Source organism: Melanerpes formicivorus, unplaced genomic scaffold (genome assembly GCF_026170545.1).
Source record: "Melanerpes formicivorus ecotype bairdi unplaced genomic scaffold, bMelFor1.0.p_v2 SCAF_25, whole genome shotgun sequence".
NCBI classification, from domain to species: Eukaryota; Metazoa; Chordata; class Aves; order Piciformes; family Picidae; genus Melanerpes; species Melanerpes formicivorus.
Window position 1 is genome coordinate 1057260 of NW_027142377.1, and position 26590 is coordinate 1083849.

Here is a 26590-nt window from a genome sequence, read left to right on the forward strand (position 1 = left end):
TTGGGATTAGTGCAGTGGATGCTTCTTTGGGTCCTTCCTTTCCTTTCTCTCCTTCTCTCCTTTCCTTCTTTTTCTCCCTTTTTTCTCCTTCCCTTCCTTTGTCTTTCATTTCTTTCCTGTCTCTCTTTCTCCCTCTCTTTCTCTCTCACTCCTTTTCAATTTCTTTCTCCCCTCATTCTCCCTCCCTCATTCTCCCTCCCTCATTCTCCCCCCCTCATTCTACCCCATTTATTTTGCCCCTTTATTCTCCCTCCTCAGTCTCCCCCTTTATTCTCTCCCCTCATCCTTTCCCCCTCATCCTCTCCCCCTCATTCTCCCCCTTTATTCTCTCCCCTCATTCTCCCCCATCATTCTCTCCCCTTCATTCTCCCCCACTCTTTCTCCCCCTATTTTTCTCCCACCTCTTTCTCCCCACCTTTCTCTCTCCCCCACTTTCTCTCTCTCTCTCTCTCTCCTGATGATGCTGAGCAGTTCTCCTGCAGCTGAGTGCTGCATGCCCTGCACAGAGAGCAGAACTGGCCAGTAAGCCAAGTCCAATGAGTGTCCTTTAGTCCTTCTGTGCATTTGTCAAGTGCTTGTAAACCCAGCTGTGTATTCCATGGCTTTTATTGCTCTCCTCCACATTTGCTTCAGCTGAGCTGAAGCATCAGGAGAGCTGAGCATCAGGAGAAGTGTGGCTAGCAGGTCGAGGGAGGTGATCCTCCCCCTCTACTCAGCCCTGGTGAGACCCCACCTGGAGTACTGTGTCCAGTTCTGGAGCCCCTATTACAAGAGGGATGTGGAGGTGCTGGAACGTGTCCAGAGAAGGGCCACGAGGATGATCAGAGGGCTGGAGCACCTCTCCTATGAGGACAGACTGAAGGAGTTGGGGTTGTTCAGTCTGCAGAAGAGAAGGCTCCGAGGTGACCTAATTGTCGCCTTCCAGTATCTGAAGGGGGCCTACAGGAAGGCAGGGGAAGGACTTCTCAGGATATCAGGTAGTGATAGGACTAGGGGGAATGGAATGAAGCTGGAGGTGGGGAGATTCAGGCTGGATGTGAGGAGGAGGTTCTTCACCATGAGAGTGGTGAAACCCTGGAATGGGTTGTCCAGGGAGGTGGTTGGGGCCCCGTCCCTGGGGGTGTTTAAGCCCAGGCTGGATGAGGCTCTGTCCAGCCTGATCTAGTGTGGGGTGTCCCTGCCCATGGCAGGGGGGTTGGAACTAGATGATCCTTGTGGTCCCTTCCAACCCTGAATGAAACTATGAAACTATGAAACTATGAGCTTTCCTAGAAACCCAAGCTGCAGTGTGCTGCTGCCAGCTTTGGCCAGGGCACTTCTGTGCCAATCCCCATTGCTTTGGGGTGACTTGACAAACTTGTAGCTCTTGGCTTGACTTTTACAGGCAGGCTGTTGTGGGTCTGGCAGTTCAGATAACCTTATGAAATGACTTTAGGGGAAAGAAGACCCCTTTTTTTTTTAAGTATTGTTAAATCCAGCATTGTATTTGTCAGAGGCTGAGCCAAAGGAATGCTTCCTTGCTGCCATTGTGAGCATTTGCTGTGCCTTGGCTGACTTGCAGCTTTTCCAGCTGCCCTGGGACTTGGGTGTTGCTGCAGGGGCCAGCAGTGCCCTCTGCACTTTGGCCCTCTCTAGGCAGCCACCATAACACAAAGGCCTCTTCTCAAGCAACCTGTGGCTTGTTGAAATCTCTCTTTTGTATTGGTTGGGGGTTTTTGGTGGTGTTTGGTTCTGGTGGTTTGTTTTGTTTCTTCTGCCTGTCTTTTTGCCCCTTCTAGCAGGTAGAGTATCAAGGAAGAAGTCAGGTTGATTTATTAGATCCATCTTTGTCCACAGTCATTTAAATCCCTGCTTAGAATCACAGAATCACCCAGGTTGGAAAAGACCTCAGAGATCATCAAGTCCAACCTATTACCTAATACCTAACACCTCCTGACAACCAAACCATGGCTCCAAGTGCCACATCCAAGCCTTTTTTGAGCACCTCCAGGGATGGGGACTCCACCACCTCCCTGGGCAGCACATTCCCATGGCCAATGACTCTTTCTGGAAAGAACTTTCTCCTCACCTCCAGCCTAAACCTCCCCTGGCACAGCTTGAGACTGTGTCCTCTTGTTCTGGTGCTGGTTGCCTGGGAGAAGAGACCAACCCCCACCTGGCTACAACCTCCCTTCAGGTAGTTGTAGACAGCAATGAGGTCTCCCCTGAGCCTCCTCTTCTCCAGGCTAAGCAACCCCAGCTCCCTCAGCCTCTCCTCACAGGGCTGTGCTCCAGACCCCTCCCCAGCTTTGCTGCCCTTCTCTGGACACCTTCAAGAGTCTCAATGTCCTTCTTAAACTGAGAGGTCCAGAACTGGACACAGGACTCAAGGTGTGGCCTAACCAGTGCTGAGCACAGGGCACAACGACCTCCCTGCTCCTGCTGGCCACACTGTTCCTGCTCCAGGCCAGGATGCCATTGGCCTTCTTGGCCACCTGGGCACACTGCTGGCTCATGTTCAGCCTACTATCAACCAGTATCCCCAGGTCCCTTTCTGCCTGGCTGCTCTCCAGCCACCCCAACCCCAGCCTGTAGCACTGCCAAAGTGCAGAACCTGGCACTTGGATGTGTTCAATCTCCTGCCCTTGGACTCTGTCCATCTGTCCAGCTTGTCGAGGTCCCTCTGCAGAGCTCTCTTACCCTCTAACAGATCCACACCTGCCCCCAGCTAGGTGTCATCTGCAAACTTGCTGCTGATGGACTCAATGCCCTCATCCAGATCACCAATAAAGATATTGAACAGGACTGGACCCAACACTGGTCCCTGGGGGACACCACTGGTGACTGGCTTGTAACAGCCCTTATTTAATAAAGCTGTGAGAAGGTTGCTGGAAGCCTGAGCTTGTAGGTCTGTGTGAGACTGACCAAACTGTCAAGGTGGCTGCTGGGCAACAAGCTGAGTGACTTGAACCAAAAGAACTCTCCTCCCCAGTTCCTAAAGTATCAGGCTTGCCAGACACTGGTTGATAGAATGAGAGGAGATGGCCTCAGATTGCACCAGGGGAGGCTTAGGTTGGACATGAGGGAAAAATTCCTGTTCTTAAAGAGTGGTCAGGGGTTGGCAGAGGCTGCCCAGGGAGGTGTTCAAGAAACCTGTGGCCATGGCAACTGGGGCCATGGTTTAATGGCCATGGGGGTGTTGGGTGGATGGTTGGACTGGATGAGCTTAGAGGGCTTCCCCAACCCATTCTGTGAACAAAGGTGGTTGTCCTGTGATGTATTTAGGCTGTCTTTGTAGGTTTGAATATCTTGGTGCAGCTCACATGGGCCTGATGCTGAATTGCTAGCTTGCACATCACCTCTCAACACCCTTACCTTTCATTCAGGGCTTTCTGGTTTAGAATTAGTTGTGTATGAGGAAAACTGTTTTCTATGAGGAAGAATGCTTTCTTTCTAACCACTCTGTGCTGTACTTTCCAAGGAACCAAAGAAATAAAGAGAGAGGTCCTCAGCCAAATCTGCTCAGGTGCACAGGGAACAGCTATGTAAATCATGCAGTGTTTTGTTGCATTTTATGAGAGCCACAGATGGCACTGGGTTGGGAGGGAGCCTCCAAGGGCATCCTGTGCAACCCCCCTGCACTCAGCAGGGACACCTCCAGCTAGAGCAGGCTGCACAGGGACACAGCCAGGCTCAGCTTCAATGGCTCCAGGCATGGGGCCTCAAGCCCAGCCCTGGGCAGCCTGGGGCTGGTTGTGCAGCCCTGGATCTGGCAGTTTCAGGGCAGTTATTTACTGTAACTTTGGCTCTTAGAATCATACAACTGTCAGGGTTGGAAGGGACCTCAAGGCTCATCCAGCTCCAACCCCCCTGCCATGGGCAGGGACACCTCACACCACAGCAGGCTGCTCACAGCCACAGCCAGCCTGGCCTGAAAAACCTCCAGGCAGGAGGCTTCCACCACCTCCCTGGGCAACCTGTGCCAGGCTCTCACCACCCTCATGGGCAAGAACTTCTTCCTGACATCCAATCTCAATCTCCCCACTTCTAATTTTGCTACATGTGTGGATTTGGGTGTTGGACCTTTTGTTTTTCTTCCCTCACCTCCCTAACAATGCCAAAACCAGCTAATTAGCTAAGATACTTCTCTGTTTCACTGTGGAACAGGACAGCCCAGTAGCCTAGCTCTGGTGAAGCAGTGCTGCCAGGGGTAGGATATTCATAGATTGACAGAATGGGTTGGGTTGGAAGGGACCTGAAAGATCAGCCAGTTCCAATCCCCTGCCATGGGCAGGGACACCTCCCACCAGCCCAGCTTGCTCAAGGCCTCATCCAGCCTGGCCTTCAACACCTCCAGGGAGCAGGCAGCCATGACATTCAAACACCACAAGAGCTAGGGCAGGGCAGCAGCCCCAATAGCCACCTGGCCACAAGGTGTGGCAGGCTGTCCAAACCATCCTGTGGTGGAGAAGAAATCTCCTCTGCAAAAGCAGCTTTCCAGGTATTTTTACATGAGACACAAAGGCCTTCATGTAGAAATGCAGTTATTCATGTTCACAGAATCACAGAGTGCCAGGGGCTGGAAGGGACCTCCAGAGATCACCCAGCCCAACCCCCTGCCAGAGCAGGGGCACCCAGGGCAGGGCACACAGGAACACAGCCAGGTGGGGTTGGAAAGGCTCCAGAGAAGGAGACTCCACAACCTCTCTGGGCAGCCTGCTCCAGGCCTCCAGCACCCTCACACTGACAAAGTTTCCCCTTCCCTTCCCTCCTGTGGCACCTCCTCTGCTCCAGCTTGCCCCCAGTGCCCCTTGTGCTGTCCTTGGACATCCCTGAGCAGAGCCTGGCTCCATCCTCCCCACACTGCCCTGCACATCTTGATCACCAGCAGTGAGGGCAGCCCTCAGGCTCCTCTGCTCCCAGCCCCAGAGCTCCCTCAGCCTGGCCTCACAGGGAGATGTTCCACTGCCTGCAGCAGCTCTGGGGCTCTCTGCTGGACTCTCTCAAGCAGCTCCCTGAGGTCCTTCTTGAGCTGAGGGGCCCAGACCTGGACACACCTCTGCCGGTTTCAACTGCTTTTAATGGCTCTCTGCATTATCTCCTCCTTTCCCCAAGTGGTGTTTGAGAGCAGCAGAGTTGGTAGCAAGGTTTGATAGTGGTGTGAGGGGTGTTTTTGTGTCTCTCCACAGGGCAGAGCTCTTCTGTTTTGCCAGGTTTTCTGTGTGGGGCGTGCTCGTGCGTCATCCTGGTGTCCGCTTCCTTTCTGCAGGAGTTCAGGGGGGATTATTTATAAGTCCTTGCAGACCAACTTATTGTTCTGTTTTAGCTTTCAAACTGGCTGCCTTGAGGAGAGAGTTGTCACATGAGCAGACATCCTGACTAACCAGTGCTGTCTGGATCTGTTTGGTGAGGGTTTGCTCATGTATTGTGCGCTATTTTGGGTGGCAGACCCTGGTTACCAAGAGAGCAAGGTCAGGTTTGGGTTTTCTCAGCTCCTTTGGCTGGCTGGCACCCAGTCACCAGTGGCATCCCCCAGGGCTCAGTGCTGGGGCCTGTCCCCTTTAATGTCCTCATCAATGCCTTCCTATGTCTGTCCTATGAGGACAGACTGAGAGAGTTGGGGTTGTGCAGTCTGGAGAGGAGAAGGCTCTGAGGAGACCTTCTTGTGGCCTTGCAGTATCCTAAGGGGGCTCCAAGAAAGCTGGGGAGGGACTTTTGAGGGTGTCAGGGAGTGATAGGACTGGGGGTGGGGTGGAGCAAAACTAGAAGTGAGGAGATTCAGATTGGATGTCAGGAAGAAGTTCTTGCCCATGAGGGTGGTGAGAGACTGGCACAGGTTGCCCAGGGAGGTGGTGGAAGCCTCCTGCCTGGAGGTTTTTCAGGCCAGGCTGGCTGTGGCTGTGAGCAAGCTGCTGTAGTGTGAGGTGTCCCTGCCCATGGCAGGGGGGTTGGAGGTGGATGCTTCTTGAGGTCCCTTCCAACTCTGACAATTCTATGATCAATGATCTGGGTGAGGGCATTGAGGCATCCTCAGGAAGTCTGCAGATGGAACCAGCTGGGTGGCTGTGTCCCTCTGCTTGAGGGTAGGCAAGGTTTAGAGTGGGATCTGGACAGGTCAGAGCTGTGGGCTAAGGCTCATTAGGTGAAGTTCAGCAAGGCCAAGGGCCAGGTCCTGTACCTGGGTCACAACAACCCCATGTGGAGCTCCACACCTGGGGATATGTGTTTGGAAAGCTGCAGCTGGAAGAGGGACCTGGGGGTGTTGGGTGGCAGTCACTGAGCATGAGCCAGCAGTGCCCAGGGGGCCAAGAAAGCCAATGGCATCCTGGCTTGGGTCAGAAGCAGGGTGGGCAGCAGGGCCAGGAGGTGACCATCCCCCTGTGCTCAGCACTGGGGAGGCCACACCTCGAGTGCTGTGTTCAGCTCTGGGCCCTCACTGCAGGAAGGACACTGAGGGGCTGGAGCCTGTCCAGAGCAGGGCAGCCAGGCTGGAGAAGGGCCTGGAGCCCCTGGGCTGGAGGAGGGGCTGAGGGAGCTGGGGATGTTCAGGCTGGAGAAGAGGAGGCTGAGGGAGACCTCCTTGCTCTCTACAGCTCCCTGAAGGGAGGTTGGAGTGAGCAGGGGGCAGCCTCTGCTCCTTGGTGGCAAGAGGCAGGAGCAGAGGCAATGGTTCCAAGCTGCCCCAGGGCAGGCTCAGGCTGGAGCTCAGGAACATTTCTGCACTGGAAGGGATCTCAGCCCCAACTCTCCCTGTCTGTCCCCACAGCAGAGGTTCTCCAGCCCTCTGATCATCTTTGTGGCCTCCTCTGGGCTCTCTCCAGCAGCTCCAGGTCCCTGTTGTGCTGAGGGCCCCAGAGCTGGAGGCAGTGCTGCAGGTGTGGTCTGAGCAGAGCAGAGGGGCAGAATCCCCTCCCTGTGCTGCTGCTCTCCCTGCTCTGGCTGCAGCTCAGCACTCAGGAGATGAGCTGTTTGTTATTTTCAATGGTGCTGAAACAAGAAGAGTCTTTTCCTCCCTGAAGTCACAGAAGGAGTTCACTGGTGTGGATTTGCAGCTCAGTAAAAGCTGTTGTTAAATTCTGCTTTCTGCTGCCGTTTGAAGAGGCTCTGAGCTGTCAGCAAAGCACTCCTGGCTTCCACCATCATCTCTGTAGATGGATAGTCTGGAAGCCTGAAATGTAAAGGCTGCAGAAAGTTACTTGGAAGTATGAACCAGCACAGAGAGAAGGTAATTGCTGACACAAGCATCAACTTCTTCTTGTCCTCAGATCCCAACTTTGTTCGGACTTTTCTCACAACCTACAGATCCTTCTGTAAGCCTCAGGAGCTGCTGAGTCTGCTCATAGAAAGGTAAGGCCACTGCTGAAAACACTCTGCCTGCAGGCTGCACACTGGTAGTTCCTGCAGGATTTCACTTGGAGCAGAGTTTCCTAGGCTCATAGACTGGCTTAGGTTGGAAGGGAGCTGAAAGCTCATCCAGTCCCAACCCCCTGCCATGGCCAGGGACACCTCCCACCAGCCCAGCTTGCTCAAGGCCTCATCCAGCCTGGCCTTGAACACCTCCAGGGAGGAGGCACCCACAGCCTCCCTGGGCAACCTGTGCCAGTGTCTCCCCACCCTCACTGCCAAGAATTTCTTCCCCATCTCCAGTCTCAATCTGCCCTCCTCAAGCTTCAATCCATTTCCTCTCCTCCTGTCACTCCCAGCCCTTGTTAAAAGTCCCTCCCCAGCTCTCCTGTATCCCCTTGCAGATACTGGAAGGCTGCTCCAAGGTCTCCCTGGAGCCTTTTTTTATTCAGAGTGATTTTAAGATGCTTGTTTTCTAGTTTGTTGTGATTGACTCCAAACACTGACTAAAAAGTTGCCAAATTCAGGGGTTGCAAGCAAAATGTGCAAGTTACTTCCCAAGAAGTAGGAGTGTTCATTTAGGATTTGTTCATTTAGCTCCTGTAAACTTCAAGCATGCCACATTTTTGGCTTTGAAATCTGATTGCTCATTGACTTTAGCAGCTCCTCCTGTGAGCCTTCCAAGACTTCTCATTCTCTGCAAGCATTCTGCACTGGGAGCTATTTTTAACTGGCATTTTAGTTCTGCACAGATTCAGAGAATGGGTTGGGTTGGAAGGGACCTGAAAGATCATCCAGTTCCAACCCCCTGCCATGGGCAGGGACACCTCCCACCACCCCAGCTGGCTCAAGGCCTCATCCAGCCTGGCCTTCAACACCTCCAGGGAGCAGGCAGCCACAGCCTCCCTTCGGAACCTCTTCCAGTGTCTCCCCACCCTCACTGCCAAGAATTTCTTCCTCATCTCCAGTCTCAGTCTGCCTTTCTCAAGCTTCAGTCCATTCCCTCTTTTCTTAGGACTGCAAGCCCTGTGCATGCTGTGAGCAGTGTGTTTAGAGCCTTCCTCTCCACTAGGTTTGAAATCCCAGAGCCTGAGCCAACAGAAGCCGACCGCATCGCGATGGAGAACGGAGACCAACCCTTTAGTGCTGAGCTGAAGAAGTTCAGGAAGGAGTACATCCAGCCTGTGCAGCTGAGGTGAGTGCTCATCAGTCACACACTCACAGAATGGCTTGGGCTGGCAGGGACATCCAAAGCTCATCCAGTCCAACTCCCCTGCACCCAGCAGGGACATCCCCAACTAGATCAGGTTGCCCAGAGCCCTGTCCAGCCTCACCTTCAGTATCTCCAGGGTTGAGGCCTCAACCACCTCCCTGGGCAACCTGCTGCAGTGTTCCAGCAGCCTCCTGGTGCAGAACTTGTTCCTCACATCCAATCTCAATCTGCTCTGCTCTCATTCCAAACCATTGCCCCTGGGCCTGTCCCTGCAGGCCTTTGGGAACAGTCCCTCTGCAGCTTTCCTCTTACGAGCAGCTGGTGTCTGGTGAAATGCAAGCAGGAGCAGGAATTGCATCTGGTCTGCTGTTTGTGATCCTCCTAATAGAAGCCTGGAAAAGGCAGAGGTGAAGGGAGGCTGTGGTGTGCAGTGCTCACTTAGCCTTTTGTTTTGCAGGGTGTTGAATGTCTGCAGACACTGGGTAGAACATCACTTCTATGACTTTGAAAGAGATGCTGACCTGCTGCAGCGTCTGGAGGAGTTCATTGGAACAGTAAGAGGTACCTAGGGTTTCTGAAGGGTCACACAGAATCCCTTGCCAGAGGTATGCAATCAGATCAGCTGCTTGGCACTGAGCAGTTACAGGAACACAGCACTGACTGCTTATTAATGCCTGAGAAATGAGAGAATCATTGGAGCCTGCCTGAAAGACTTGGATCATTTTGCCCTCCACTTGCTGAGTTGCTGTGGGGATCCTTAAATCTTCAGTGACAATGTGACACAGAATCACAGAATGGGTTGGAAGGGACCTCCAAAGGTCATCCAGTCCAACCCCCTGCACTCAGCAGGGACATCCCCCACTAGATCAGGTTGCCCAGAGCCCTGTCCAGCCTCACCTTCAGTATCTCCAGGGATGAGGCCTCAACCACCTCCCCAGGCAACCTGCTGCAGTGTCCCAGCAGCCTCCTGGTGCAGAACTTGTTCCTCACATCCAATCTCAATCTGCTCTGCTCTCATTCCAAACCATTGCCCCTGGGCCTGTCCCTGCAGGCCTTTGGGAACAGTCCCCAGCACCTCACAGAATCAACCAGGTTGGAGGTGACCCCCAGATTCATCTGGTCCAACCTTTCTGGGTCATAGTCTGGTTTAAAGGAGATGCCCAGCACCCTGTCAAGCTTCTTGAAAGAGCCTCAAATTCTTTCTTGATGTGAGGGCCTCAAAACTGAAGGCAGTGTGCAAGGTGTGGCCTCACCAGTGCCAAGTACAGGAGCACGAACCCTGCCCTGCTCCTGCTGGCCACACTCTTGCTGATCCAGGCCAGGCTGCTGGTGGCCTTCTTGGCCACCTGAGCACACTGCTGGCTCATCTTCAGCTGGCTGTCACCCAGCACCCCCAGATCCTTTTCTGCCAGGGATCTTTCCAGCCGTTCTGCCCCAGCCCTGTAATGCTGCATGGGGTTGTGGTGCCCCAAGTGCAGGACCCGGCCCTCATCCCCCTGAGTGGGTCAGCTGCTCATAAAAGGAGATCAGGTTGATGTAGGCCCCCTTCAGGTACTGCAGATGGGTTTGGGGGTTATTTTTATTGAGGGTCTGGCCCCCTGTTCAGAAGAAAGTTAAACAAATACTGATTTGATCATGAAGGGACTGAAATAATAAGAACTGAGTGGTGGTGAGGAGAGAGGAACTGTGTTGCCTGTCCTCTTCAGCTGTAGCCAGGGCTTATTTTGGTCAAATGTTGATGGTGCAAAACCACTTTTTCTTTGAAGTAGGCTTTTGCTGGCTGTTGCACAGTGGATATTAGAGCTGTGGGACACTTTCCTTCCAGCTGTGGTTGCACAGAACTTGCCAGCTCCCTTTAAAGAAAACCTGAAACAGCTGCAGGAGCAGTTGGTAGGGAAAATGTTGTCTGAGAGAAGATTTTAATGAGTTTAGCAATTTAAAATGGGGAGGATGAGTCAGCTGGTGTCATTCAGAGAGTCATAGAATGGTAAAGATTAGCCAGTTCCAACCCCCTGCCATGGCCAGGGACACCTCCCACCAGCCCAGCTGGCTCAAGGCCTCATCCAGCCTGGCCTTCAACACCTCCAGGGAGGAAGCAGCCACAGCCTCCCTGGGCAACCTGTTCCAGAGTCTCCCCACCCTCACTGGCAAGAATTTCTTCCTCATCTCCAGTCTCAGTCTCCTTTCTTCCAGCTCAAAGCCCTTTCCCTTGTCCTATCACTCCCAGCCCTTGTAAGAAGTCTCACCCATCTCCTGGAGCCCCTTCAGGTAATGGGAGGCTGCTCTAAGGTCTCCCTGGAGCCTTCTCTTTAGGCTGAACAGCTCCAACTCTCTCAGCCTCAGGTGTAGGACCAAGGTGGGCTGCCAGAAGTTCAGCAATGCCCTTGGCCATATTGAAATCCATGAGGTTGCTGCTGAAGACTTCTTCTTTGTATGTTCAGAAACTTTAAGCCTCGTGGTACAGCTCCACTTCTGCCCTTCTGTGGAGTATGTGATTGCTTTCATTTAGGAGGCTTAGGGTTTAAATCCCTGAGTTTGCCAAATTACCTTGACCTCTTTGGGAAAATCCTCTGTGCAACTGAGTGCACCCTCAGCAGGTTTGCTGATGACACCAAGCTGTGTGGTGCTGCTGACAGGCTGGAGGGAAGGGATCCCTCCAGAGGGACCTTGGCAGGCTGCAGAGCTGGGCCCAAGCCAACCTCATGAGGCTCAACCAGGCCAAGGGCAAGGTCCTGCCGCTGGGTCAGAGCAATCCCAGGAACTGATACAGGCTGGGCAGGGACTGGCTTAAGAGCAGCCCTGAAGAAAAGGCCTTGGGGGTGCTGGGGGATGAGAAGCTCAAGAGGAGCCAGCAGGGAGCACTTGCAGCCCAGAGAGCCAAGCAGAGCCTGGGCTGCAGCAAGAGAAGTGTGGCCAGCAGGGCCAGGGAGGGGATTCTCCCCCTCTGCTCCACTCTGCTGAGACCTCACCTGGAGCTCTGTGTCCAGCTCTGGAGCCTCTCTTCCAGGAAGGATCTGGAGGTGCTGGAAGGGGTCCAGAGAAGGGCCACGAGGGTGAGCAGAGGGCTGGAGCTGCTCTGCTCTGGAGACAGACTGAGAGAGTTGGGGTTGTGCAGTCTGGAGAAGAGAAGGCTCTGAGGAGACCTTCTTGTGGCCTTCCAGCATCTGCAGGGGGCTCCAAGCAAGCTGGGGAGGGACTTTTGAGGGTGTCAGGGAGTGATAGGACTGGGGGGAATGGAGCAAAACTAGAAGTGGGGAGACTGAGATTGGATGTTAGGAAGAAGTTCTTGCCCATGAGGGTGGTGAGAGACTGGCACAGGTTGCCCAGGGAGGTGGTGGAAGCCTCCTGCCTGGAGGTTTTTGAGGCCAGGCTGGCTGTGGCTGTGAGCAACCTGCTGTAGTGTGAGGTGTCCCTGCCCATGGCAGGGGGCTTGGAACTGGCTGATCCTTGAGGTCCCTGACAATTCTACGATTCTATCATCTTAAGAGTAACTGAAGAGTGATTTTTGTCTGCCTGTCAGGCAAAGCCATGAAGAAATGGGTCGAGTCCATCACCAAGATCATCAACCGGAAGAAGCAAGCACAAGCCATTGGGCCCAGCCACAACATCACCTTTGAGAGCCCTCCCCCAGCCATTGAGTGGCACATCAGCAAGCCAGGACACACTGAGACCTTTGACTTGCTCACCTTGCATCCCATAGAGATTGCTCGGCAGCTCACTTTGCTTGAGTCAGATTTCTACAGGTAACTTTCCTCCACTGAGAAGAGCAATAAACAACCAAGCCAAGCCAAACCAAACCCAAACCAAACCTGGCCAAACCCAAACCTAGCCAAACCCAAACCCAAACCAAACCTAGCCAAACCAAACCCAACCCAAAACATTCTCCAGCATGAAATGGTTTCTGCAGGCCCCTGCTGTGAAGCCCCAGAGCATGGCAAAGGGCTTTACCACTGATGTGTGTTAACTGCTGGTTTATTAGACAAGCTGTTGTAGAGCCCAGGGTTTAATAGTTTGATCCTCCTCAGGTTAGTGTGGAGAAGGTGTGAGACTGAGCCATCCTGTTCAGTGCTGCAGGTGGCTGTTGATATCTTCCAAGTAGGTCACCCTTTGAGAAGCAGGAGCATTAGTTAAGACAGGTTTTTTACTGAGCCACAGATGGCACTGGGTTGGGAGGGAGCCTCCAAGGGCATCCTGTGCAACCCCCTGCACTCAGCAGGGACACCTCCAGCTAGAGCAGGCTGCACAGGGACACAGCCAGGCTCAGCTTCAATGGCTCCAGGCATGTGGCCTCAAGCCCAGCCCTGGGCAGCCTGGGCCAGTGTCTCACCACTCTCCTTGGCCACAACTTCCTCCTGAGGGCCAACCTCCAGCTGCCCTGCTCCACTTTCAAACCATTGCCCCTCAGCCTGTCCCCACAGGCCCTTCTGAATAGATGCAGTGTGCAGAAGAACAACATGTTCATAGGAACCCTTCAGCTCTTCTTTCATGCATGTGTTAGCTGAGTTCAGGGCTTCTCTTTCTCGTGGAGATGAGGGAGGAGGAGCGCTCTGGTGATAGCAGTAGCAGAGTGTACACTTTTCTTGCCCCTTGCAGGCCTGTGTAGGCATGACTGTGAGCTTAGAAGAGTTCATTAACTTCATATTCATCTGCCAGCATAGCAGACTATCCCCACAGACCCTTCTAAACAGTCCCTCCCCAGCCTTCCTGTAGCTCCCCTCCAGACACTGAAATGGTCTCCCTGGAGCCTCCTCTTCTCCAGGCAGAACAGCCCCAATTCTTTCAGCCTCTCTTCACAGGAGAGGTGCTCCAGCCCTTTCTTTGGATGCCAGTTTGTGAGGCAAATCAGGGAGCCTGTCAGATCTCCTCAGGTGTCTGTTAGAGGTTGTTCAGGTGTTGGAAGCTCACATTTTTGTTGTGGTGAATGAGTTGTAGGCTTCATTCTTCATTGAGCAGAACAGAGGTGCTTAATAGTCAAGTGTAGACACAGTTATGTGTGCAGCCTCACACTGTCAAAGAGAAGTGATACCTTAAGGATTTATTTCACAGGATGTTAGGGGTTGGAAGGGACCTCCAGTAATCATCCAGTCCATGGCCCCCTGCCAAAGCAGCACCATAGAATCGCACAGGAACACAGCCAGACAGGGCTGGAAAGGCTCCAGAGAAGGAGACTCCACAACCTCTCTGGGCAGCCTGCTCCAGGCCTCTGGGACTCTCACAGGGAAGAAGTTCCTCCTCATGTTGAGGTGGAGCCTCCTGTGCTGCAGCTTCCATCCATTGCCCCTTGTCCTATCCCAGGGTGCAACTGAGCAGAGCCTGTCCCTGCCTTCCTGACCCCCAGCCCTCAGCTAGTGATAGACATTGATCAGATCCCCTCTCAGTCTTCCTCATAACATTCATTCCAAATTCACAGGCAGTAAATAAGTGTGTGGAAAATACTCCCTTCTTTCCTGCTTTTAATTGCATTTGTCTGCTCCATGCATCTGCTTTCCTAGAGCTGTGCAGCCCTCTGAGCTGGTTGGAAGCGTGTGGACGAAGGAAGACAAAGAAATTAACTCCCCCAACCTGCTTAAAATGATCAGGCATACAACCAACCTCACTCTCTGGTTTGAAAAGTAAGTGCCTTTCCTCAACCTACCCATTTTGGAGTCCTGGGGGGGGGGGAGGGGAAACACAACAACTCTCTTGTGGGAGGATTCCAGTTTGACGTTGTGCAGTTTTCACCAAACCACTGCGGTGCTCAACTTAATTTCTGAATGTTTTGGGTTGCTTTGTGGTTTTGGTTTGGGTTTGGTTTGGGTTTGGTTTGGTTGGTTGGTCTGTTTACTTTGGTTTAGTTTGCACTGGTTTGGTTTGCTTTCTTTTGGTTTACTTCTGGTTTGCTTTGCTTTGTTTTACTTTTTTTACTTTTCTTTTGTTTTGCTTTGTTTGACTTTGTTTTGCTTTGCTTTGTTTTACTTTGACTTTGCTTTGTTTTGTTTTGTTTGACTCTGCTTTGTTTTCCTTTGCTTTGCTTTTTTTGCTTTGTTTTGCTTTGCTTTCTTTTGCTTTGTTGTCCTTTGCTTTGCTTTCTTTTGCTTTGCTTTGCTTTCTTTTGCTTTCTTTTCTTTTGCTTTCTTTTGCTTTCTTTTGCTTTGCTTTGCTTTCTTTTGTTTTGCTTTGCTTTTCTTTACTTTGTTTTGCTTTGTTTTGCTTCCTTTTGCTTTGCTTTGTTTTGCTTTTGCTTTGTTTGACTTTGCTTTGCTTTCTTTTGTTTTGCTTTGCTTTGTTTTGTTTTGCTTTGTTTTGCTGTGTTTTGTTTTGCTTTGCTTTGTTTTGCTTTGCTTTGTTTTACTTTGTTTTGTTTTGCTTTGCTTTGTTTTGCTTTCTTTTGTTTTGCTTTGCTTTGTTTTACTTTGCTTTGTTTTGTTTTGCTTTCTTTTGTTTTGCTTTGCTTTGTTTTTCTTTGTTTTGCTTTGCTTTGCTTTGTTTTACTTTGCTTTGCTTTGTTTTGCTTTGCTTTGTTTTTCTTTGCTTTGCTTTGTTTTACTTTGCTTTGTTTTGTTTTGCTTTGCTTTGCTTTGCTTTGTTTTGCTTTGCTTTGCTTTGTTTTGCTTTGCTTTGTTTTTCTTTGTTTTACTTTGCTTTGTTTTGTTTTGCTTTGCTTTGCTTTGTTTTGCTTTGCTTTGTTTTTCTTTGTTTTACTTTGCTTTGCTTTGTTTTGCTTTGCTTTGCTTTGTTTTGCTTTGCTTTGTTTTTCTTTGTTTTACTTTGCTTTGCTTTGTTTTGCTTTGCTTTGCTTTGTTTTGCTTTGCTTTGCTTTGCTTTGTTTTGCTTTGCTTTGCTTTGTTTTACTTTGCTTTGCTTTGTTTTGCTTTGCTTTGCTTTGTTTTGCTTTGCTTTGTTTTGTTTTGCTTTGCTTTGTTTTTCTTTGCTTTGCTTTGTTTTGCTTTGCTTTGTTTTGCTTTGCTTTGTTTTTCTTTGCTTTGTTTTTCTTTGCTTTGCTTTGTTTTGTTTTGCTTTGCTTTGTTTTTCTTTGCTTCGCTTTGTTTTACTTTGCTTTGCTTTGCTTTGCTTTGCTTTGTTTTGCTTTGCTTTGTTTTGTTTTGCTTTGCTTTGCTTTGCTTTGCTTTGTTTTACTTTGCTTTGCTTTGTTTTGCTTTGCTTTGCTTTGTTTTGCTTTGTTTTGTTTTGCTTTGCTTTGTTTTTCTTTGCTTTGCTTTGTTTTGCTTTGCTTTGTTTTGCTTTGCTTTGTTTTTCTTTGCTTTGTTTTTCTTTGCTTTGCTTTGTTTTGTTTTGCTTTGCTTTGCTTTGCTTTGCTTTGTTTTACTTTGCTTTGCTTTGTTTTGCTTTGCTTTGCTTTGTTTTGCTTTGTTTTGTTTTGCTTTGCTTTGTTTTTCTTTGCTTTGCTTTGTTTTGCTTTGCTTTGTTTTGCTTTGCTTTGTTTTTCTTTGCTTTGTTTTTCTTTGCTTCGCTTTGTTTTACTTTGCTTTGCTTTGCTTTGCTTTGCTTTGTTTTACTTTTACTTTGTTTTGCTTTGCTTTACCTTTGTTTTACTTTGTTTTGCTTTGCTTTTTTTGCTTTCTTTTGTTTTGCTTTGCTTTCTTTTGCTTTGCTTTGCTTTTGTTTTATTTTTGTTTTACTTTGTTTTGCTTTGCTTTGGCTTACTTTTCTTTTGTTTTGCTTTGCTTTTGTTTTGCTTTGCTTTTGTTTTGCTTTGCTTTTGTTTTGCTTTCTTTCCTTCTACCAAACCCTTGTGGAGTTTCAGTTGGATTTTTGTGGCTCATTTGTCTCTTTTGAAAACAACTTGAACTGTGTGTGTGTGTGTGTGTTGATGCTTTTTGGGCCATCTCACCAAGGCTTTAATGCAATCCCCAATGTTCTTGTGTGTTCAGATGCATTGTAGAAACAGAGAACCTAGAGGAGAGAGTCATTGTAGTGAGCCGGATAATCGAGATCCTGCAGGTTTTCCAAGAGCTAAACAACTTTAATGGTGTCCTGGAGATTGTCAGTGCTATGAACTCTGCAGCAGTGTATAGGTTGGATCACACATTTGAGGTACAGTGAAATGTTTTCCATTCTTGGTGTGGAATCCCAAGCACTGATACAGGCTGGGTGAGGAGTGCCTGGAGAGCAGCCCTGAAGAAAAGGCCTTGGGGGTGCTGGGGGATGAGAAGCTCAAGAGGAGCCAGCAGGGAGCACTTGCAGCCCAGAGAGCCAAGCAGAGCCTGGGCTGCAGCAAGAGAAGTGTGGCCAGCAGGGCCAGGGAGGGGATTCTCCCCCTCTGTTCCACTCTGCTGAGACCCCACCTGGAGCACTGTGTCCAGTTCTTCCAGGAAGGATCTGGAGGTGCTGGAAGGTGTCCAGAGAAGGGCCAGGAGGGTGAGCAGAGGGCTGGAGCTGCTCTTTGAAGAGGAAAGATTGAGAGAGTTGGGGTTGTTCAATCTGAACCCCCAGTTCAGAACTTGAGAAAGCTCCCAGGAGACCTTCTTGTGGCCTTGCAGGATCTGAAGGGGGCTCCAGGAAAGCTGGGGAGGAACTTCTGAGGGTGTCAGGGAGTGACAGGACTGGGGGGAATGAAAAAAAAAATAGGCATGGGTAGATTGAGATTGGATGTTAGGAAGACGTTTTTCACCATGAGGGTGGTGAGACACTGGAAGAGGCTGCCCAGGGAGGCTGTGGAACCCTCCTGGCTGGAGGTTTTTCAGGCCAGGCTGGCTGTGGCTGTGAGCAATCTGCTGTAGTGTGAGGTGTCCCTGCCCATGGCAGGGGGGTTGGAACTGGCTGATCCTTGAGGTCCCTTCCAACCCTAGCAATTCAATGATTCTTAGTGTGATGCAGTGCACACTGGCTCCAACTCAAAGCCTATCTTGTCTGTCAGCCCTGTTAAAGGAAGTTAAAACTTCCCCCTCCCACCCACCCTGAGAAGGAAAAACCAGAGTATAACAGAGAGGGTTAGTTGCTCAGTGGCAGCAGCATGGAACCAATCCTTACTTAGCAAGAGCTTGCAGTGGTGGGGGTGCTGTCTTTGTGGTGACTGATTTCAGTACCAGTGGGAGCCCACTGCCCTCAGTGTTGTCACTGGGCTGTGCCTTCCCCCTGCCTTTCCAAACAACCTCTTCCTTCTCTTTCTAGCAAATCCCGAGTCGCCAGAAGAAGATCTTAGAAGAAGCTTATGAGCTGAGTGAGGATCATTACAAGAAGTACTTGGCAAAACTCAGGTCCATTAATCCTCCTTGTGTGCCTTTTTTTGGTAAGTCCCTTTTGGGCTGCCTGGGGAGGTGGTGGAGTCGAGTCCCAAGCCTGGAAGTGTTCAAAGGTAGTTTGGATGTGCTGCCTGGGGCTATAGTTTAGGGGTGAGCCTTGTAGAATAGGGTTCTGGGTGCTCCTGAGGGTCTTTTCCAACCTGAATGTTTCTGTGTGCTGTGTCAGGGAGAAACATCTGGGATGCATTGAGGCAGGGCAATGAACAGAGTATGATGAAGAAGAGTTAGAAGTCACTTGTAACAGGACAGGTTTGGTTTGAGTGTTGAGGGCCAAAATATTAATTGCATGTGTGTGGAAGGGAAAAAAGAAGAAAGGAAATGACAAAATAGAGAGGCTTGGGGGGTTGGGTGCTGAGCAGCTCCCCAGGAGCCAGCAGTGCCCTCCTGCAGCCCAGCAGGCAGCTGTGTGCTGGGCTGCAGCCAGAGGAGTGTGGGCAGCAGGGCAAGAGAGGGGATTCTGCCCTTTGGTTCTGCTCTGCTACGACCTCACCTCCAATCCTGCCTCCAGTTCTGCTGTCCCCAGCAGAAGAAGGACACAGAGCTGCTGGAGTGAGGCCAGAGGAGGCCACAAAGATGAGCCAAGGGCTGGAGCAGCTCTGCTGTGAGCACAGGCTGAGGGAGCTGGGGGTGTTCAGCCTGGAGAGGAGAAGGCTCCAGGGGCACCTCAGAGCTGCCTTGCAGTAGCTGAAGGGATCCTGCAGGAAGGCTGCAGAGGGACTTTTGCTGAGAGTGTCTGGAGACAGGCCAAGGGGGAATGGTTTGAAGCTGAGGCACAGCAGGGTTAGTATGGAGCTGAGGGAGAAGTTCTTCAACACCAGGGTGGTGAGACTCTGGCTTAGGCTGCCCAGGGAGGCTGTGGATGCCTCCTGCCTGGGGCTGTTGAAGGCCAGGCTGGATGAGGCCCTGAGCAGCTGAGTCTAGCTGAGAGGTGTCCCTGCCCATGGCAGGGGGTTGGGGTAGATGAGCTCTGAGGTCCCTTCCAACTCAAAGCATTCTGTGAATCCTAACTGCCCCCTAGGTTTTGTGCTATGATTGTGTGCTGTGATTTGAGACCCTCTTCTGTGTGCTGTTTAGGGATTTACTTAACTAACATTTTGAAGACAGAAGAAGGCAACCCTGAATTTTTAAAGCGCCATGGGAAAGAGCTGATAAACTTCAGTAAGAGAAGAAAGGTGGCTGAGATAACAGGAGAGATCCAGCAGTACCAGAACCAGCCCTACTGTTTGAGAGTGGAGTTTGACATCAGAGTAAGTGGCATTGTTCTCCTCAGCCCATGCACTGAGCCCCTGCCGTGGGGACCGTGTCAGCTGCTTGTCCACAAAGCTGGGCTGTATTCACAGGGCTTCACTTGGGATGGGTCAGAGATGAGCAGAAGGCTCACATCTCTTTTGGGTCTCACTGTAAGGAAGGACAGAGAGCTCAGTGCTTGCAGTTCTCTGGGCTTTGGGGGTTTGGTTGGTTTCCCCCCCGACTCTTGGGCTGTTGGTAGATAGCTTTGTACTGGTGAGTGTTAAACAGACGCAGGAGCTACCAGCTTCTCCCTGTCCTTCACTCAGTTTCATCTGTGTAGTGAGCCCAGCTGGCTTTTCTCCTGCCCTGCCACACTGCCTTTGTTTCCAGGTTCACTTGACAGCACTGCCCTTATGGCACCTATTGGCTGGGCTGGGATGTTCACATTTGGCCTTACCCTGTCATTTGGTCTCCTTGGTCTGTGGTCTTCACAATCCTCTCTCTGCTTCTTTCCTTTTTCCCTTTCCCCATTCCCTTTCCCTTTCCCCTTCCCTTTCTCCTTCCCCTTTCCCTTCCCCCTTGCCCTTGCACTTCCCTTTCCCTTCCCCCTTTCCTTTCCCCTTCTCCCTCCCCTTTCTCTTCCTCTTCCCTTCCCCTTTCCCCTTCTCCTTCTCTTCTTCCCTTCCCTTCCCCCTTTCCCTTGCCTTTGCATTTGCCCTTTCCATTTCTCTTCCCATTCCCCTTCCCCTCCCCCTTCTTTTTCCCCTCTCCCTTCTCTTTTTTCCCCTCCCCCTTCTTTTTCCCCTCTCCCTTCTCTTTTTTCCCCTCCCCCTTCTCTTTTTTCCCCTTCCCCTTCTCTTTTTCCCCCTCCCTCTTCTCTTTTTCCCCTTCCCCTTCTCTTTTTTCCCCTTCCCCTTCTCTTTTCTCCCCTTCCCCTTCTCTTTTCTCCCTTTCCCTGTTTTCCTCCTGAGCTGTCTACTTTCAGAGACTCACAGAAGAGGTTGTCTTAAGAGACTCTGTGAGATTTTATCCGACCTGTTTACCTCAGCATTTGAAGGAACACACTGTGAGAGCACTCTTCTTTGCATCAGGGTGAAGGGGGACCACTTGCAGCTTCTTTAGGAGATGCTTGAGCACACCTGGCCTGATTTTTGTACCACAGAAACTGTTCAGGCAACTTGCAGAGTTGGTTTGCCAGCCAACAGCCAGCAGAGAGCTGGCCACGAACGGCCTCAGTACCTTCGAAACCTCTCATTCCTTCTGCATCCAGCATTTCCTCTCTTCCCCTGAAGGGCTGGGATGATTTGTGCAGTAGAGACAACCAACACAAGCAAGATTTCTTGTGTTTCAGAGGTTTTTTGAGAACCTGAATCCCATGGGGAACAGCATGGAGACGGAGTTCACCGACTACCTGTTCAACAAGTCCCTCGAGATAGAGCCCCGCAACGTCAAGCCTCCACCAAGATTTGTTAGTATTCAGTCTGCTTTTGCATGACTCCCCCCCCTCCATCCCCCATAAATTGCTTCCTTTAGGCTTTCACAAATGACAGAAAGCATTTCAGATAGCTCTGACTTCATCACCAAGACCAACTGTGCTTAGGTGATCTTAGTCCTAAAGAAAAGGCCTTGGGGGTGCTGGGGGATGAGAAGCTCAAGAGGAGCCAGCAGGGAGCACTTGCAGCCCAGAGAGCCAAGCAGAGCCTGGGCTTCAGCAAGAGAAGCACAGCCAGCAGGGCCAGGGAGGGGATTCTCCCCCTCTGCTCCACTCTGCTCAGACCCCACCTGGAGCTCTGTGTCCACCTCTGGAGCCTCTCTTCCAGGAAGGATCTGGAGGTGCTGGAAGGTGCCCAGAGAAGGGCCACGAGGATGAGCAGAGGGCTGGAGCTGCTCTGCTCTGGAGACAGACTGAGAGAGTTGGGGTTGTGCAGTCTGGAGAGGAGAAGGCTCCCAGGAGACCTTCTTGTGGCCTTGCAGGATCTGCAGGGGGCTCCAAGAAAGCTGGGGAGGGACTTTTGAAGGTGTCAGGGAGTGATAGGATTGGGGGGAATGGAGCAAAACTAGAAGTGGGGAGATTCAGATTGGATGTCAGGAAGAAGTTCTTGCCCATGAGGGTGGTGAGAGACTGGCACAGGTTGCCCAGGGAGGTGGTGGAAGCCTCATGCCTGGAGGTTTTTCAGGCCAGGCTGGCTGTGGATGTGAGCAACCTGCTGTAGTGTGAGGTGTCCCTGCCTGTGGCAGGGGTGTTGGAGCTGGATGCTCCTTGAGGTCCCTTCCAACCCTGACAATTACTCCCTGCTCTTCCTAACTTCTGAGCTTTTCTGATACTATTTTTGTTTGTGTTTTTTTCTTCCTCCCCCCATGATTTCAGCCCAAAAAGTACAGCTACCCTCTGAAGTCTCCAGGTGTTCGTCCCTCTAACCCGAGGCCAGGTACCATGAGGCATCCCACCCCTCTGCAGCAGGAGCCAAGGAAGATCAGCTACAGCCGCATCCCGGAGAGCGAGAGCGAAGCCACGGCCTCCGCACCCAACTCCCCCCGCACTCCCCTCACCCCTCCCCCTGCTTCTGCTACTTCAAGTACCACAGATGCCTGCAGTGTTTTTGACTCAGATCCTTCCAGCCCCTTTCATGCAAGTAGGTGCTGATATGTGTTCCACCAAGAAGTGTGCATCTTAGACTGTGTGCTGTTAGACAGGCGCTGGGGCCCCGGCTGGCCTCCTGAACGCGAAGCAGCTAGGTGAAGGTGAACCTTGTGAGGTTCAGCAAGGACAAGTGGGGAGTTCTGCACCTGGGGAGGAACAACCCCCTGCAGCAGGGCAGCTTGGCAGTCCATCTGCTGGCAAGTAGCTCCACAGAGAGGGACTTGGGAGTAGTGGGTGATAAGAAACTCTCTCTGGGAGCACAATGTGCCCTGGTGGCCAAGAAGGCCAACAGCAGACTCAGGGGCAATAAGAAGAGTGTGGCCAGCAGGCTGAGGGAGGTTCTCCTCCCCCTCTACTCAGCCTTAGTTAGACCACACCAGGAGTATTGTGTCCCAGTTCAAGAGGGACAGAGAACTACTGGAGAGAGTTCATCAGAGGATGCAAGGATATTTAAGGGTCTGGAGCAGCTCTCTTATGAGGAGAGGCTGAGAGCCCTGGGGCTGTTTAGTCTGGAGAGGAAAAGGCTGAGAGGAGACCTCCCTACAAATACTGCAGGGAGGCTGTCAGGAGGATGGGGCCAGGCTCTGCTGAGTGATGCCCAGTGACAGGACAAGGGGCAATGGAGTACACTTGATCACAGGAAGTTTCCCACCTCAACATGAGGAGAAATTTCTTTGGTGTGAGGCTGCTGGGGGCCTGGAGCAGGCTGCCCAGAGAGGTTGTGGAGTCTCCTTCTCTGGAGCCTTTCCAACCCCTCCCAGCTGTGTTCCTGTGTGCCCTGCCCTGGGTGCCCCTGCTCTGGCAGGGGGGTTGGGCTGGGTGATCTCTGGAGGTCCCCTCCAGCCCCTGTGATTGATGTGTGGGATTTGCTGCTGTATGTTTAAATATGTGGTGAATGTATTTGGTGAGTATCTGTTCAGTGGTGAACAGTGGGAACAGCAATGAATGTTTGGTGGCTGCCTTATTCTGCTGTCTGCCATTCTGATCTGCTTGCAGGGCACGTGGGTGGCTGTCCTGCAGAACTTAAATGGAGTGCTTCCCTGCTTGAAATCCATTCACACCTGGGTTTTTTTCCTTCTCCCTTCACCAACATACAAGGAAGCTCCTTTCTTTTTGGGTGTGCTTCCAGTAATGATTTGTGGACATAGCTTGCTTTCCTGTATGAGTTCTGTCAGGTCAAGGACAAGATTAGTCCTGTGTGCAAAGTGCAGAGTTCTGAAGCTGGGTCAGGCCAATCCCAGGCACAGATCCAAGCTGGGTGTAGAGTGGGTTGAGAGCAGCCCTCTAAAGAAATAGGCTTGGGGGTGCTGGGTGCTGAGCAGCTCCCCAGGAGCCAGCAGTGCCCTCCTGCAGCCCAGCAGGCAGCTGTGTGCTGGGCTGCAGCCACAGGAGTGTGGGCAGCAGGACAAGAGAGGGGATTCTGCCCCTGGACTCTGCTCTGCTCAGACCTCACCTCCAATCCTGCCTCCAGTTCTGCTGTCCCCAGCAGAAGAAGGACACAGAGCTGCTGGAGTGAGGCCAGAGGAGGCCACAGAGATGATCCAAGGGCTGGAGCAGCTCTGCTGTGAGCACAGGCTGAGGGAGCTGGGGGTGTTCAGCCTGGAGAGGAGAAGGCTCCAGGGGCACCTCAGAGCTGCCTTGCAATAGCTGAAGGGATCCTGCAGGAAGGCTGCAGAGGGACTTTTGCTGAGGGTGTCTGGAGACAGGCCAAGGGGGAATGGTTTGAAGCTGAGGCAGAGCAGGGTTAGTGTGGAGCTGAGGGAGAAGTTCTTCAACACCAGGGTGGTGAGACTCTGGCACAGGCTGCCCAGGGAGGCTGTGGCTGCCTCTACCCTGGATGTGTTCAGGGGCAGGCTGGATGAGGCCTGGGCTCGTTGAGAGGTGTCCCTGCCCATGGCAAGGGGTTGGAGTAGATGAGCTCTGAGGTCCTTTCCAAGTTGAGCCACTCTAGGACTCAACTGGTTCCCACAAGGAGGTGAAGTTGCTTAGCAGTGTCCAAGCCAGGTGTGTGAAATACTTCTTCAGAAGCTACTTCTTCATTCTTGGGTCAGCTCATGAAGTGCAGGTTGAGGATGATTGGTTTAGTGCTTTTGTGATAGAAGAACAACTTCACGGAGTGGGCTTTGTCTGGGGGAATGGTTGAGAATCTGCAGGAAGCACAGAAGTGTTTGCAGCTCAGCAAAGCAGCTTGGGTGGAAATTGCTTCACTGCCTTTCTTCACACCCTCCTGGTTTGTGCTGCTTTTTATGCCCAATTACCTCATCCTTTCATGACACCTTTATTGGCAGCAGTAGAGGGACTGCAGTGAGTTGAACAAAAGTTCATCATACTCAGAATTCTCTTTGGGTTTGTTTGTTTGTTTCCTTGCCTTCAGGATCTGCTTCTGTGTCATCCATAAACTTTACCAAAAATTCAGATGAAGCTCATGTCCCCCCTCCAGTTCCTCCAAGAAGAAGACCAGAGTCTGCCCCAGCTGAATCCTCCCCATCAAAAGTAAGGAGGCAAAAAAACCACCCTGGTTTGTTTTGTGTTGTTTCCAGGGGGCAGGGGGCAGGGTGTCATACAGAAGTAACTCTTCAAGATGGTGCAGCTATTGTCTCCGAAGAACTGTGTGGGAAAAGAGGCTTCACAGCTCTGCCTCACTAAGTCCTCATCCCAAACAAATGCAAATCAGCAGCCAGGACCTACACTGAAGGTTAGACGTGTCGCTTGTCCACTGCTCTGCTGTGCTTGGGTGCTGGCATTGCCTGTAAGGACTTGAGGCAGACGTTTCCCTCTGTGATAACTGTCCCAGAGTCTCCTTTTGGAGCCTGTAAGCAGGGGCACAGAGGCGAGGAACAGTGAGGACAGAAAGCAATGTTGGCCCCTAGGTCCTCTGAAAAGGCTCAGTAGAGCATTTGACCCTGATGCTGTGATGCTCAGTGCTTGCCTTCCATTCCTGGTGACCCATCCTGTCTGCCTGCCCCCTTGAGCCATTGCTGTGTTTTCCTTTTGCATTTGTCTGGCGTTTGGGGTCTGATCCAGCCTTTGCTTCCCAGCCTGTGGTGGTTTAGAGAGGGACAGGTTGCTGCAATGCCCCGGGGGCAAAAGCAAACCGCTTCACACCCAGCATGGGAGCACCGGAATGGGTTGTCCAGGAAGGTGGTTGAGGCCCTGTCCCTGGAGGTGTTTAAGCCCAAGCTGGATGAGGCTCTGGCCAGCCTGATCTAGTGTGGGGTGTCCCTGCCCATGGCAGGTGGGGTTGGAACTAGATGATCTTCGTGGTCCCTTCCAACCCTGACTGATACTATGAAATGGAAAAGCTTTTCACAAGCTACAATGTTGACAGTGAACAGTGGTGAGCATAGCAAAGCAGAGAAAAGACAAAGGGATGCATGCTCTGGGTTTAACACAGAAGCTCATGAAGCCAAAAAGACTTCCCACAAAACCCCCACCAAACCAGAACACAAGCTCAGTGCTCCTTTTCTCCCCATCTGGGGTTCAACATCCACCCCAGGGCTCTTTCTTCCCCACCCCATTGCTAGGCTGGATTCAGGCTGGCCAGGCCTGAAACTGCCTCCCCTTAGTCCCTGGCATTTGACCTAACCAGGCCAAGACTGCACAGTCAAAATCAGGCAGGCCTTGAAGGGCACAGATAAGCCTGGCACCACCCTCCCCACACACATCAGGTGAGGTAGCTCACTGTGTCCAGGGAGGAGAAAGGGAAGAAAGAGACAGACTTTGCAGCCACATTTACAGAGCTGCAGGATTTATGGGAGGAAATACAAAGATTACACCTTCCAGGACACCTCCTGGACACTCTGTACCTTCTGGAGGTCTGCTCTGGGGTTCCTTTTTAAAGGCACCCAGCTCAACCTGGGACAGGGTGTCAAACGTCCCTTTGTTGCAGTGGGAGCCGGTTTGTGGCTTCAGAGAACTGGGTGGGTTGGAACACCCCGCTCAGGATGACTTGGGAGCCTGCATGGCTCTGAGGACAGCTTGTGCATGGCTCAGCAGCAGGTTGCTGCCATGCTGCAGGTGGCTGTGCTGTCAGCCAGCAGGGTTTGACACATTGCTGTGGCACTGAAAACATCAGGGCTGTGACAGGGGGTTGGAGACCACTTCCCCTGTGGCTGTGGCCTGCAGCTTGCGAGCTGCTCACTTCAGGAACCCTGACTGCTTCCTTCTGCCTTCTGAGCAGAGGGGTTGAGGCTTTTTGCCATGTTCAGCACCATCTGCCTCTCACTTTCCCTCATTTTCTTGGGGAAATACCTGGTGGTATTCACTACCACAAGCTGGGAAAAGTGCTGCAACAGACTCCAGCAAGCAGACATGGAACTAGCATGGAAACTGTTGCATTGACCATTCCTTGCCTTGCCTTTGTCCCTCTCCCTGCACCTCCATTCCTTTGTCCCACTCCCTGCATCTCCATTCCTTTGTCCCTCTCCCTGCATCTCCATTCCTTTGTCCCTCTCCCTGCTCCTCCATTCCTTTGTCCCTCTCCCTGCACCTCCATTCCTTTGTCCCTCTCCCTGCACCTCCATTCCTTTGTCCCTCTCCCTGCACCTCCATTCCTTTGTCCCTCTCCCTGCACCTCCATTCCTTGGCCCATCTCCATTCCTTTGTCCCTCTCCATACATCTCCATTCCTTTGTCCCTCTCCCTGCTCCTCCATTCCTTTGTCCCTCTCCCTGCATCTCCATTCATTTGTCCTACTCCAAGCATCTTCATTCCTTCCATCCTTGGCTGTTAACTGTGTATTGATACCCTTCTACTCCCCCCCTGCACATCCAGTCTCTGTCTTTTCTGTCTGCATCGCTCTGAGAAGCATTTTTCAGGCACTGCTACTCTTTTTATGCTTCCTCACAGCCCATCTTCATTCTGCACCTGTTTGCTGTGTCTCCTCTTTAACTAGAAAAGAGCAACCTGCAGGAGAAGAGCTCTGCTGGGGTTTCAGAGCAGG

General features: G+C 51.6%; 1 protein-coding gene across 4 annotated transcripts in view; it reads left to right on the top strand.

Moving 5' to 3' along the window:
• Nucleotides 1-26590, top strand: part of SOS1 (SOS Ras/Rac guanine nucleotide exchange factor 1) — a 69916-nt gene that overhangs the window by 40367 nt on the left and 2959 nt on the right. For all 4 annotated transcript variants that reach the window (XR_010989111.1, XM_068153027.1, XM_068153028.1 and 1 more), the window contains 11 exons: nt 7245-7326; nt 8396-8518; nt 8994-9097; nt 12057-12279; nt 14029-14148; nt 16408-16570; nt 17648-17765; nt 18853-19025; nt 20360-20476; nt 21377-21641; nt 24024-24142. Coding sequence is in view for 3 of the 4 variants with exons in the window: in XM_068153027.1 (XP_068009128.1) it covers nt 7245-7326; nt 8396-8518; nt 8994-9097; nt 12057-12279; nt 14029-14148; nt 16408-16570; nt 17648-17765; nt 18853-19025; nt 20360-20476; nt 21377-21641; nt 24024-24142 (1607 nt within the window). In the remaining variant the exon portion in view is untranslated. The remainder of the gene's footprint in view (nt 1-7244; nt 7327-8395; nt 8519-8993; nt 9098-12056; nt 12280-14028; nt 14149-16407; nt 16571-17647; nt 17766-18852; nt 19026-20359; nt 20477-21376; nt 21642-24023; nt 24143-26590) is intronic.